Source organism: Colobus angolensis, unplaced genomic scaffold, assembly GCF_000951035.1.
Source record: "Colobus angolensis palliatus isolate OR3802 unplaced genomic scaffold, Cang.pa_1.0 Scaffold394, whole genome shotgun sequence".
NCBI classification, from domain to species: domain Eukaryota; kingdom Metazoa; phylum Chordata; class Mammalia; order Primates; family Cercopithecidae; genus Colobus; species Colobus angolensis.
The window spans coordinates 761,793-776,851 of NW_012117310.1; the positions used below are offsets into that span (position 1 = coordinate 761,793).

A 15,059-nucleotide genomic window follows, 5' to 3' on the forward strand; every position below is an offset into this window, starting at 1 on the left:
TGTTATCACCTTGGAGGTTAGAATTTCAGTATAGGAATTTTGGGTAGACACAAACATTCACTCCATAGCAGTATCTTATTAAGTTTTTCTTTGCAGTTTAGTAGCTCAGTTGTTATAATCAGTTAATTTGTTACTTCTTAGATCACAGTGTAATTTCTTTAAGATAACTTATTCTTTTTGGACTTATTTGAACCCTGGAAGACTATAGACCCTTTGGCCATGTTATGGTCTTTTAAAATGGATTTTTGATTTTTCTAATGAGGCTGATCTTTATTTTGACCATCTTTTTTTTTCTTTATATTTATTTATTTATTATTTTTTGAGACAGGGTCTCATGTTGTCACCCAGGCTGGAGTGTGGTGGCAGAATCATGGCCTAGTGCAGCCTCGACCTCTTGCGCTCAGGGGATCTTTCTGCCTCAGCCTCCTGAGTAGCTGGGACAGACATGCACCACCATGCCTAATTTTCTTAAATTATTATTTGTGGACATGGGGTCTTGTTATGTTGCCCAGACTGGTCTTGAACTCCTGGGCCCAAGTGATATTCCTGCCTTGGCCTCCCAAAGTGCTGGGATTATAGGCGTGAGCCACAATGCCCAGCTTGACCATCTTTTATAGAATGTGTTTTGAAAAAAATCGTTTAGGAAAATATATTTTGAAAATGTAAATTTCTTCATGAATCAGTATTTATAATTTAGTGCTCTTCCATTTTTGATAATTTTGTATTGGATATACTATTTGATTTTGTACTTTAGTATTTGAAATTTATGTGGTGGTTGTAAGAGATTTGACATATATTTTCTCATTTGACTATATTAAACTCATATAACCATATTAAACATTTATTAAAATTAAATAAATATTTAATGTATCATTGTGGATTTAGGCTGACTTTTTTCTGAATATTAATGCATAAAAAGAAAGGAAAATCTTAATAGTTATTGAATATACACCCAGGGTCAGATATGATTTGTTTCTGACTTAGTCTCCCAGTAGGCTTTAATTGTACTTAGTTAAAATTTTAAAATCTATGATAGAATTTCTGGTAATTCAATGTACTTGGAAATACTGACTTGGCACTTTATGTAGCTAGTTTCCATTCAGTTTGGCAACCTGATGGCATTCCTGATATAGGAAATGGGATTGTCTCTATTATATCTCCCTTAAGGATGTTGGCTATTGGCCTAAATAGATATTCATTAACAAATTTGGAATATATTCCTGTCTCATTTTAATCTGGAACTATAGAGTAAATGGTTCTGATAACTTATTTTCTATATTTTGAGTTTGCTTGATTTTTTTTTTCTTTTTCTTACAGGATGTTCAGCTAAAAGTAAAAACCTACTTGCTTGGAACCGATTTGTCTATATTCAAATATGATGATTTCATATTTGTTTTGGACATAATCAGCAGGTAGTGTTTAAGATCTTGTCTTATTCTTTAGTTTGAGTGATTCAACCATGATAATCAAAGAAATCATGAACTAGTGAGCTCTCATCTATAACTTCTTTATGGAAATGAAAGTAATGTTTGCTGCTAAGTTTGTGAGTATATTTAAATATTTCTGCTCTTTGGATGTTCGTAAACCTTTATGAATTTGTGATCTTTAGAATTTTTTCACATATCCAAATTTTAGCGATTTTTTTTTAGTCTTTGAAGAAAGAGAACCCACACTTCTTTTTCTCTATAAGGATGTTGCTGAAATTTACTGAAACCTTTTTATCCAACTAGGCTGATGCAAGTTGGAGAAGAATTTTGTGGTAGCAAGTCTGAAGTTTTACAGGAATCTATTAGAAAACAAAGTGTCAATTATTTCAAGAATTACCATAGGTAAGAACTCTAATAAAATATGAATGGACTTATTTAGGTAATGAGAATACTTTTGTCTAATACTTAATCTTATAGCATTAATTGATTTTAAACAATTACTTTTGAATTTGAATGTGTTGTAGCTTTTTTAAGATGGCTAAGGGTTTTTTTAAGCAAAACATGATGAAATGTTCTCATTACATATTCATTGTACATTTTAAAATATTCTTTGTCTTGAGGGGCTTAAAATATTGAACTGATTTCTTTATGAGTAAAACATGATTATTAGATCAAGGTTCACAGAAAGAATTTGGCTGCTGTTCCGTATCTGCATACATATGCGTGTGCTTATAAGGAAGTTAAATCAGTAGAGGCAGTGCTCAGTGAAGGGGTGCTTGAGAGTATCTATCTTTTAGAAGTAAGAAGGCTTCTACAGGAGAGGATGTGGTATTCACATCCTCACATCCTCTATATGTGAAATTTATAGAATTTCACTATAAAGCCAAATTTGTATACTTCATTGCTTTGCAAAACAATCACTGCTAATATTTAAAAGAGTGACTAGGAATGATTTGGGTAGAGGAGGAAGGTGGGAAAGAATGTTCATAATAGCAGTGTGATTATATGCTTACAGCAGCAGTAAATTGAAGGAAGGGAGAGCTAACATTAGATTTTTCTTGATATAAGCTAGACCCCAAGTTGTATCCCTTACATGTATTTTGTCCTTTGAGTTGAGTTTCATGTTACTTTTTATTCTGAGCTTTTACTTTTTACAATTGAATTTAAGTTTTGATTTCCTTGTTATTTGGCGCCAGAAAGAGTCATGATTTGAAATTCTGCTTTTGCTCCTTGTTCATAGTCAACACCTGCTCACAGTGATATATGCCGTGTCAAAAGAGAGATGACTGAACACCAAACCGTTGATTAATTATTAAATATATTTGAATACAAGTTGTCCGTGTTAATTGTAAACAAGTAAATTGTTTGAAAAAGATTTGAGTTGAACTATACCAAAGCAAAGCCTGTGAGTTTCACAACTGAGAGTGTTTAAAAATTTTTAAAAACTTAATTGAATAAACCTCAGGGAAACAGTGGGAAGGGACCAACAGGAAACCCTAACACTGCCTTTATTTATGACTTCCTTGTCTGCTAAAACTTAAGCCCTGACTAAATGAAAAGGCTGGCCCTATAAACATTCCTGTATAGAAGGGGGAGGGGCCTGTTAATCATGGATAGGGAAATAAAATGGAAGCACAAAGGAGCCAGAAGCCTCACTTTCCTTGCAGTATGAAGGCACACCAAATGTCTCTCTTCCCAGAGATTGCTTCATATCCAACATGACAACTGGGATCACTTTTGGTGTTCCTAGCATCTAGGATGTGTGTACAATATAAAAACACTGATTTATTTAGTGGCTTCCATTCTGCATTCTGTTTTACTTATTATCAAAAGGTGTCTGTCATCTGTAGCAACTAGCTAGGGTCATTTTGACCATGATGGAAATTCCTCAGAGTTCACATTAATGAAATTAGAGAATACAGAAATGAATCACTTAAATCTTCCCCAAACACTCAACATTTTAAAGAACTTCTCTTAGAAACATTTGTGAGACTTATTTCTCATTGATGTGGCCGTGCTATACTATTAGAAGTAAAGCTGGGTTGAGTAATAGTAGACTTGGGTTCTTGTCCCATTTTTTGCTGCTTACCAACTGTCTGATATTGGCAAATCATTTAACCTCTCTGGCCTGTGATTCTATGAATTGTAAAATGAAGTGGCCAGATTAAAAGGTCTCCATAAGTGTTGCCTAGACATCTTGACCTGTTTTCTTGCAGTATTGTATATTGTAAAAATTGGGGCAGGTTAAACAGCAAAGATTTAGTTATTACTTAGTATTCTTCTTTTTCCCTAGTATTTAAACAGAAGTTTAAGGTAGTCTAGTTTATATCCTGTCTGTAGTCATTTTTGCTCTGACAGTTGCATCGGGAAAATTACGGTGGAAGTCATTTCGTAAAGTTGGTGCAAACCATCAGCGTGTTCTAAGGTACATTTATTTCTTTACAAAACAAGGTAAACTTGACAGGAACTTTAGAAATGTTACTAGTGTCCATACATTGAATTGACTGAAGTCATTACATAAGCCAGTGATGAATCTAAATCTGCAAAATCCCAATTTAATATTCCCTTTGCCAGTCATATTAAATAAATACTGAAAAACTGTATGGAACATGGTGAAATATAGATGAAGTGTGTTCTTATTTTGCTAATAGAAGTGTTTAAATGTGCATACAGTTTGTTTCATGGTCCTCTCCTGCCAAATAGAGCTCTTGAGGATGAAGAAATTCTTGAACCAACTTATTCTGACTTTGAGTCCATTTAAGCTATTGGTTTGAAGTTACAGGGATAATAAAAAGACAAAAATAGGAGCAGTTTCTTTTTGGTGGAGCATCTACTTATGAAATGTATTAATGTTAGTTGTGGTAGTCGTATAAAAGTTTGCATTCCACTGCCTTTTTCTAGGATAAAACTGTATGAACACATGAGGGAACACAGCCTCTATTATTGCTTCTACTTCTCAAAAGTATAAGTTTTATTTCCCCCCATTTTTTTAAATATTCAGATACTAAGTTTATATACACCCAAAGAACACTGTTCTGTCAGATGTTGGAGAATTTCTAAAAGCATAAATATGGTAATTTAAACATTAATGACATAAAAATTATAGAGCAATGTATAGTTGTCAAAATATTCTGTTTAATAAGTACATTTTATTTTGTAATTACTCTAGTAATCAAAGCTTATAAAATGTTTTCAAGGATCCTAAAGTTGCATTGACTGGTGTTAGAAGAGAGAAGTCACCTGTCTTTTTAGAAGAAAATACAACAAAGTAGATGAAATAAACAAATTCCTTATAAAGCCAAACTTAATGAGCTCACAAAACAAAATATAGAAAATATGAATAGTCCCATGTCTTTTGAAGAAATTATATCTGGGCTTCAAAACATTTCCATAAAGAAATCTCCAGGCCTGCTGATGTCTCTGGTAAATTCTACCAAACCTTAAAGGAGAAAACAATACCAACACAACTCTTTCATAAAATAGAGAAAGAGGGAATGTTTTATAACTTATTTTATGAGGCCAGCATAGCATTTATACCAAAGCATAACAAGAGGACATTATAAAAGGAAAATGACAGACTAGTATCTCATAAGAACATAGATGCAACATCCTAAACAAAATATTGACAAATTTAATTCAGTGATACCTAAAAAGGTTCATATGCTGTGAACAGGTAGGATTTATTATAGGAGAGCGTGAGTTGGCTAAACATTAAATAAATTAAGAAATTTAATTTACCAATTGACAGAATACAGGAAAATATCATAGTTATTATTTTAATAGATGGAGAAAATAATTTTGATAAAAATTCTATGCCAGTTCATGATTTTGAGAAATTGTGTTTTTGTGTAATTTTAACTTTCTTTCTAATTATGTTCTCATATTTAAAGTGTGCCCTTTGTTAACAGCTTATCAAGTTTGGTCTCGTTTTGTTGTTGTTGATGTTGTTTTACTAGTTGAGAAAAATATATATAGTATAAAAAGTAAAAATATATATGATCGATCCAAAAAATGCAGAAAGAGAAAATTTCTTTAAAATATTTAACATTTTTATATGTCAAACAGCAATATGATGGGTTTAAACCTATTAATAATTATGTCAATAAATACATTAAATGTAAATGGAAAAATAGTTATATGAAAACATAACAATTGTCAGACAAGATTTTAAAAGAACATTAGGGGCCGGGCGCAGTGGCTCACGCCTGTAATCCCAGCACTTTGGAAGGCCAAGGCGAATGGATCACGAGGTCAAGAGTTCAAGACCAGCCTTGCCAAGATGGCGAAACTCGGTCTGTACTAGAAATACAAAAAAATTAGCTGGGCATGGTGGCAGGTGCCTGTAATCCCAGCTACTCCGGAGGCCGAGGCAGGAGAATCGCGTGAATCTGTGCGGCAGAGGTTGCAGTGAGCCAAGATCACGCCACTGCACTCCAGCCTGGGCGACAGAGTGAGACTCTGTCTCGAAAAAAAATACAGTCTTATAGTGGTTACCACCAACATTTCAATATGCACTTATGTTCTACTGTAGTCTACCTTAGGTGGTATACTTCCAGAATAATGCAGGAACCAGTTACTTTGTAACTGCATTTACCTTCTGTTACCTTTTTGGTGTTTTGTCATATACTTTTACTTCATATATTACTTTGCATACTTTTTTTATGCCTAGGGTTGACTGCACTTCTTCAATCTGGGTTGTACCTTTTATCATTGTATTAGTTTTAAATTACTGTGTAATAAATACCACAAACCTGTCTGGAAGAGACAGGAAGCAGATTATCCCCTAGGGCCTCCAGAGAGTGGAGCTCTGCTAACACCTTGATTTCAACCCACTGATACTGATTTTCAGGCTCTGGCCTCTAGAACTGTGAGAGAATAAATTTCTGCTTGTTTAAGTCACCTAGTTTGTGGTAATTTGTTACAGCAGCCACAGGAAACTAATATAGAGTAGAATTACTGGGTCCTGTGGTAACTCTCTGTTTAACATTTTGAGGAACTGAATCACACTTTTTTCCAAAGTCATGATACATTTTACGTTCCTACTAATACTGTATGAGGGTTCCAATGTCTCCAAAACCTTGTCACCACCTGTTGTTTTCTGTCTCTGATTATGGCTGTCCTAGTAGGCATGAAGTGGTATCTTATTATGTTTTGGGTTTGCATTTCCCTGATAACTAATGATATTTAGCAGCTTTTAAGGTGCTCATTGGCCTTTTGTATATCTTCTTTACAGAAATGTTTGTTCAAAGCTTCCATCCATTTTGAATTGGGTTGTTTTTTATTGTTGAGTTGTCAAGTTTTGTACGTTTAGTTCTTACCTTAGGACTGTGATCCACTTGAGGTAATTTTTGTATGTAGTATGAGCTATGAGCACAATCACCTTTGGGAATTGTTGGCCATTATGTCTTCAAATATTGCTTTTGCTTATTCTCTGTCCTTTCCATCCAATTGCCTGCATAATAAATGTTTTGACTATCTCACATATCTCTTATGATCTTTTGTTTCTTCCTTTTTTTTTTCAAATTTTTGCTTCAGTTTAGATATTTTCTATTGATCTTTTGAGTTCATGAATGCTGTCTTCAGCCACCCCTAGACTGCTGTTTTACTTATCCAGTTTTTAATTGGAAGTGTATTTTTCAGTTCCTGAATGTCTGTTTGATTGTTTGTTTGTTTTTCTTTTTTTTTTTTGAGATGGAGTCTCGCTCTGTCGCCCGGGCTGGAGTGTAGTGACCGGATCTCAGCTCACTGCAAGCTCCGCCTCCCGGGTTTACGCTATTCTCCTGCCTCAGCCTCCCGAGTAGCTGGGACTACAGGCGCCCGCCGCCTTGCCCGGCTAGTTTTTTGTATTTTTTAGTAGAGACGGGGTTTCACCGTGTTAGCCAGGATGGTCTCGATCTCCTGACCTTGTGATCCGCCCGTCTCGGCCTCCCAAAGTGCTGGGATTACAGGCTTGAGCCACCGCGCCCGGCCTTGTTTGTTTTTCTTATTGCAGTTATTTGAAATTCTCTTTTCTATCCATTTTATACATTTTTTCTATTTTATTTAACTTATAATAATTGTTTTAAAGTCCTTGTCTGTTAACTCTAGTATTTGGAGCAATTCCTGATTTTTACAGATTCATGTATTTATTGTCTCTTTATTTTGAATCTGTGGATTTAAAAAAATCTAGATTTCATTTTTAGCGTGATACTAACAACTTGTGGTAGAAAGAGGAAGAACAGGGCAGGCACTGGCCCTTTTTTCAACTGAAAATAAAGTTTGTCTTCCTGGGGCTGCCTATATCATGTGCTGATTACTCAGGATAGACAGTAAGAACAATAGCATTAAAGAAAGAAGAGATCAGTACGGCATAAGTGATTAGTGGAATGTCAAATATATATGTGTCGTACCTGCTCACGTAATTTGTAAATGCTTTGTAGAGACAGGCACTGAGCTAAATGTTTTCAGAAAGTGATAATTATCTTGCTATTGTGGCTTTACTAGGTATGGCTCAGATCTGTGCTGTTTAACGCAACGTGTTAGTATTTATGATCTCATATAATCTGTAAATTTTTCTTTATGTTTTAGCATCGATATATGATCAGCTAAGGATATTTATGTGAGTTGGAGACAAGCTTTTAATTTAGTCCCCTAATAAAATTGTCATTCCCTATGCATTACTTTTGCAATATAGTAAAAATATTTAGTTTAGTAGCATTTGAGAGAGTTTTTCTGTCAAGGATGATAAGATACTAACTAACAAAAGTAAACATTTCTGTCTACTGTATTAATCCCAATGGGTTCTCAAAGTTGATTGTGATCATGACATTAATCCTATAATTATTTGTATTGTACATGATTTCTTCAATTCTTGTGTGCAGTGTACTTTTCTCACTTTTTGGAGTGTTCATTTTCTTTTTTTAAGAACACGGCTTGATGAACTGAGAATGTTCTTAGAGAATGAGACTTGGGAACTTTGTCCTGTTAAGTCAAATTTCAGCATCTTGCAACTTCATGTAAGTGTTTCTTAAGAGCAAAGAAATCTGTCATTTAGTCATCTTTTTTACCCTTTTCCTTTGAAAAAAAAGTCTGCAAATATATGAAAACATTTATAAAATAAATTAAGGAGCAGTTTCTTATCTTCCTTCCTTGAAAGTCATTAGTAGCCAGCCTCTTTTACAGGAATGACCCTTTTATGGTTGTGAAAAATCAGTCTTCTTTTATAAAATTCTGTTTACATACTTCAGGAAATCTCTTTTGCCTAAAAAGAGTTACAGTTAAAGTGATATTTTTTGTTTGTTTTGAATTCTGAAAAGGGCTGACTGCTGTATTTAAATTTTGCAAATAATTAATTAGCTATATTTTGGCATAGTTTAATACATATACAAATATAATACAAATAATTATATTTATAGAATTTTTTCATTTCTTAAAGGGACTAGTAGATTCTTAATTTGTGCTGCAATTCTTAAATTTGCCTGTAATGAAAAAATGCCTCAGATATAAAAGAGGCACTTATAAAAAATACTCTTAACTAATTTGTATTAGTTAATCAGTTCCTCAAATACTTACAGAATAAGCAGTCTGCAAAAATATCTTTAATTAGTTTGATTTTTTCCTTGGTTGAAACACATTGTAGATAAATATTCCTGTGTGAAAGATTGTGTTCTGCAAATACCAGGTGTCAAAATGCAGTGCATATAGTTAGATTCTTGTTCAGAAAGTACGGGGTCTTTAGTTTTTGCCTTTGGAAGGAATAGCTTTCTAGAAAGCAATTTTCTTACTCTGGATAAATGTACAGAATACATAATTAGAAGTTTTTTTTGATAGGGATTGATTGTCTTTATGCTCATATTATACAATAGCTTCTTATCCAGTTTTATTATATTGTTTTTCTATTATAGAAATATTGAAAACACTGGAACATAGTGATTATTAAATGCTTTAAAGACAGCAGAATTAATATTAATGTTAATTAGTATTAACATAACCATTAACATTAAATTAACATAGGATTTACGAATTCTCAAAGATTTAAGGTAATTCCTTAACATTATTTAGAATTCTAAGTTTAACGTTCATTTTAGAATATCTATTAAATAATTTTGTTTGAACTCCTTTTTAACCATCAGACTGTGTGTGTGTGTTGTGACATTGTCACACTTAGTATAATTGTAAGACATGTTTTTTAAAAAAGGCATGTTGAAGCATTCCCATCTAGGTGAACATTATCTCCTTTAAAGTAGTTACCTTGAAAACTATTCAAAACTTAGTGTTTACCTGACATGCATTCCTGTGGATTGGATTTTCTAAAAATTAGTCTCATTGATGTATATTCACTCCTTGTTTAGAATTATAAAAATAATGGCATGATTCTTAGGCATTATTAATGTATATGATTAAATGTATAGTTGAAATGTAAAAGGAAAATAAACACATATATTATTTAATACAACAAGTCAATGTACCTTTCAAGAATTTTAAGAATACCTTTCAAGAATATCATTGAAATTTATATTTGGGATTTAAATATTGGGATTATTTCGTTTAGAGAAAAGAAAAATATTTGTTAAATTTTGTGATAAATCATTAAATCAAGATTTTTGTAATTCAAAGGAACTTTAGAGATTATTCCCGCTTTTCCTCTAATTAGCTGTGTGAGGTTGAACTTTGCATTGAATCCCTTCAAACTGCCTCAGTTTCCTCATGTGGTTAATGCATGATTTAGACTAGGTCTTACAACTCTTTAGCTTTGCTAGGAGTAGAGGACACATCTTATGACTTTGGCATATATGTTCATGTTGTCTGTTTCTTGGTATATAGAGAAAAGTAAATGAAAGTTTGTAGGCATCAATGTAACACATATACACTTCATACTTTGTTTCTGATGTATTTGTATAGAATATCTTAAGTGGTGCCAACATATGAAAAAACATAGTGTTCTACTTTAACAATTAGTTTTCATAAATGACTTTATTGATTAGGATTTTTGCTGTTCTGTTAAAATTTTTAGAAGACATCATTCAGATTTCTTAAGCTATTTTAAAAAATAATCTCTGCAGTTTCTTAAAGGAAGCCGAAAGTAGTTTGATGCAGATGATACTGTTTTAAGTGATATCGTTCACTGAGTTGTCTTTAGGAAAACCTTTAGACATGTATTTCTAAGTGTGTACTTTTAGATAACTTGAAAGATTTAAAAGTCAATAACTTGAAGATCAAGATGTTGTTTTTCTGCTAACTCTACATTTATATTGAGGGATTCAGTTTATGTATTAGAATTTTATTGTTGCTAAAAGGTATCTGGCTCCTTTTTTAACATCTAGGAATTTAAATTCATGGAACAGTCTCGCTCCCCATCAGTTTCACCTAGTAAGCAGCCAGTCTCAACTTCTTCAAAAACAGTGACCTTGTTTGAGCAGTACTGTAGTGGTGGGAATCCATTTGAAATTCAGGCCAACCACAAAGATGAAGAAACAGAAGATGTCTTAGCTTCTAATGGGGTATGTGGTGTATGTGAAACATAAGTGAGATTTTTTTAGTTTAAAACTGTTCTACTCAATGAGCAAGGCAATTTACTACATTGGCTATGAATTATTATTAAAGAAGATATCCATTTACTACCCATTTATGTATCCATTTACTACCACCCTGCCTACCTATATACTTAATGTATCTATGATATTGCATTTATAGGTAATGACTTTACAATATGCTTTGTTGACCTTGTCCCCTTGAATAGTAAATTTTCCCTTTTTGTTTGCTTTATGTTCTTATTACATGATGTTCTTATCAGGTTGCTAATCAAATAGTAGTGTAATTTCTTCACTGAATATTTATGTGATATATTATGTGAATATGATGTGATATATTGTGAGATGAGTGATGGAATGGATATCATCTACCCTTTTTCTATTTATGGGTCACAGATTCCTTTTGTTCTATGTCCCTTTATCTAAGAGAAAGTGGTAATGTCTTGCTTAATTGCCTGGCAGGGATTTTTTGAGATTTAGAAGTACAGTGTTTTAACAACACTTTTTAAGACCTCAAAAACAATATCAACTAGATGTAGTATGAATTAGTGTAAAGGATTTGAAGGCAAATAATGAATGTCATCTTTATTATTTATCAGCTGTGTGGCCCTTGGCAAATTATTTTAACTTTGTGACCCTCAGTTTCTCCATATTTACAGTGAGAGGAATGCTTGCTTCACAGCTACCTGCATGGTGTTTTCATAGTATTTTACTTGACTTAATAAGTTGTTTGATGGTTTCTTCTGATCTTCATAATTTCCATAATGACCCAATATGATTTTTATTTTTGATTGATGAAGCTTAAGTGAAAACCATTCAGATGTGACAAAAATATGTTGAAGGATTTGTCTTTATATTTTATGTTAGTTTTAGGATTTATTTTTCATTTGCTGAAGATGAAATAAATGAAGTTTAAATTGTTTCATAGTAAGCCATATTTAAAATTATGATTCAGTGATTCTTTGTGACATTTTGCCTCTGTGAAATTGACTAAACTGAGAGGAATTTAAAGTCATTCCAATTATTTTGGAATAATGTATCTCTCTATAAAGGTGATTCACTAACTAAAACTTACATGGCATTTGATTCCCATTATTTGCAGCAGTGTGTTCTATGAAGTTGCTGTGAATACTGATTTAACAAATACTCAACCATTACTCCCAGAGCAAATATAAGATTAGGTTCCTATAAGCCTCTGGTTACAACATATTTATCAGCCCATCAGTACATAATCTGAATTCATAGTCAACAACGCCATAACTCTTGCCTAAATGAGGCTTATCAGACACACATACTTTATTTCTAAGGCACATCACAGCCTTCTTGTACTTAGAAACACTAGACAGCACTTCGGGGCTACACTTGTGGTGGCATTCTAAACAGTTAAATCACCAACAAAAAGCACAAAAATACAAAGCACTTGGCACTAAATAGGTCATGAAAAGGAAATTTGTTTATAGTGTGAGAGCCTAAGCAAGAAGACAGAGCATACTTTGTATTCAGCTGGGAACATGCGTGTTGGATGGCTCAAACTTTTCACTGTTCTGCACATTTATGAATGACTCCAGAAATATCGGAAGTGTTGACTTTAGGGTTACGAATAAATTTCAGTGAGCAGGCAAATTTGCAAACACTGAATCCTCAAATAATGGGTATCTATGATACGATGTGGTCACAAAACTCTGTTGTTGTAATCAGGACATCCTAGTTTGTGTAGAATACCTTTCTCCATAGCATCAGGATCACATTGTGTATAAGTATAAAGGAGTACCTGTAAGGCTTGTTTGCAATTATGAATATGTGATCTAATCTTCCCAGGTGCAACTTATGTCCTTGAGAATCAGGGTCCACATCTAAATACGACCTTTCGTAGTGCTTTTTATTAACAGACTCTCAAAAAATAGTTGTTGAATTAGGGCACTAAATTATTTCCATGTTATCATACTGGTTTTCTCAACTGTCATGTGGAGATAAAACTTTCTCATAGAAGTGTCTGTACAATTAAATGAGATAATTCATGAAAGAACTTAGCATAATACTTGGTTAAAAACTCATTGTTAGCTATTATTTAATCATACTAATATTAGCCATTATTTAATCATATTAATCTATAACATTAATAGATGATGATGATGATAATGATGAAAGTGCTGTCACTGCTTCCTTTACTGTGCATGAATTCCACTGTCCTTTCCCGTGCTGGCATTGGGCCATGGTGCCATAAAGATGATGAAAATGTTAGGAAGACATTCTTCCTCTCAAGAGTAAATCCACCATTTTTGTCCTCATTCTCAGCAGGTCACTGTGTTCTAAGCTTAATTTTCTAAGCTGCCCTTGAAATTAAGTCTTACAGTGAATTAAAACATCAGCATGTGTGTTATGCATGTTTATTAAGCTGAAGTAATACTTCCAGAGTGCCAGAATTGGATACTGAACCTCTTTTTAATGAATGTTATTAGCAAATTGGAGATAAGCATGGTGAAACTTCTGAGAGACTTTAAGTAAAAAAAAAAAAAAAAAAAAGTGCTTATGTGTACTCTTCTCTTTTTAGGCCTAGTGGAATGTTTGTTAGGTTTTGGTTTATGGTGATTTTATTTTGTTGCGTATTTTCAAACTTTTATAGGTGTAATATTTTTCTTTTGTGCTGATTAAGGTAGAATGATGAAGACAATGGAAGAATAATCAGATTCTTGGTGACAACATTAAAGCTAAACTACGGATTTTCTTGTATTTAGCTGTTTCTTATAAAATTGAGTACTTTCACTGTGTTGAGACACCCCACGAAAAGAGGCCCTTTATACTCATTTTTTAATATCCTGTGTTTTCTTCAGTATGAATCTGATGAACAAGAAAAGAGTGCCTATCAAGAGTATGACAGTGACAGTGATGTTCCTGAGGAACTCAAACGAGACTATGTGGATGAGCAGACAGGAGATGTTCCTGTGAAAAGGTGATTGTTCTTAAGTTGTGTGGTATTTAGCATTTTATCTTGTGCTCTTAAGTATAGGATTTCTCTTAAGGTTAAGAAGAAACAAAAATTTTTTTTTTTGGTACTTATTATGTCACCTGACAGAAGTTAGTATGTTTTAAATGATTCCTGGAAGGCTTAAAATGTGTTTTTCCTCCTAACATTTCATAACTGGATTTAATGAAAAATAAAATAGTTATATGAAAAGTTCTGCCTAGCAAAACCTTTGCCAGCATCTCACAAATCAGTTCATTTAACTATGAACTGGATTGTTAATGTGTCAAAAAAGAAATTGATTTAGCCATTTAAAAATTCTTAAATGGCTAGTTTTAATTTAGCTTTCCTTTGAGTTATGTAGTGTGTTTGACATTGCTTTTTGTAGCAAGATTCTAATTCCTTTTTTATGGCATCACAAAGTTAGTCATTTTTTAAAATCTGGTAAAATTATTGTCGAAAATATTGGGCATAATCAAAGAGATTAGTTTTTGCAGAGGAAAAAGCGTTTAGATTTATAAAATCAGTCCTGCCTTTGGTGGCCATTTATGTGATTTACATAGATAAATAAAAAACCTCAAGGAGAAAATGGTCATTTGTTTTGCATGTGGAGTTCTTGCTTCAATCTTGTAAACACAGAAAATCACCACTTATTTCCCCTGTGTCATTTTTGTTCACTATTTGAACTTTCTACCAAGGTGTCCTATTAGTGGTTGAGTTTTGTTTTATGATAAACTGACCTCTTCAAAACTATGATAATTATAACAGAATTTTTTCTTACCTTTTGCCAGTTAAATGGGCCTGATTCTGGAATGTTGAAATGACTTGATTTCGTGACTATCATATGTTTAGTGACTATAAATGTACTTTTTTTCTTAATGATAGATTCTTAACAATAAGTATACTCTTATCGTTTAACGCCAAGCTACCTGTTTAATACTGTTTAACTTGAAATCCCGACTGAAATAATACTGTTTTCAAAAGTGAGCAATTCACGTAGTTGTAGCTATTTTAATTGAAAAAATTTGTTCTATTGGTTTTTGCATATGTATGATATTAAGTGTCAGTATGATTTACTGTGAACTAAATAGAACTATTTTGTTGGAATTCTTTATTAGATATATTTTGGGCATATTTTGGCCAAAAGGAAAGGTCTATTTG

The 15,059-nt window shown here is 32.9% G+C and overlaps 1 protein-coding gene across 2 annotated transcripts in view; it reads left to right on the forward strand.

Annotated features, from left to right (window-relative positions):
• CCDC132 (coiled-coil domain containing 132) overlaps positions 1 to 15,059 on the forward strand; it is a 121,384-nt gene that overhangs the window by 62,918 nt on the left and 43,407 nt on the right. For both annotated transcript variants that reach the window (XM_011955061.1, XM_011955060.1), the window contains 5 exons: positions 1,318 to 1,412; positions 1,731 to 1,829; positions 8,332 to 8,422; positions 10,730 to 10,906; positions 13,768 to 13,886. In XM_011955061.1, coding sequence (XP_011810451.1) covers positions 1,318 to 1,412; positions 1,731 to 1,829; positions 8,332 to 8,422; positions 10,730 to 10,906; positions 13,768 to 13,886 — 581 coding nt within the window. The remainder of the gene's footprint in view (positions 1 to 1,317; positions 1,413 to 1,730; positions 1,830 to 8,331; positions 8,423 to 10,729; positions 10,907 to 13,767; positions 13,887 to 15,059) is intronic.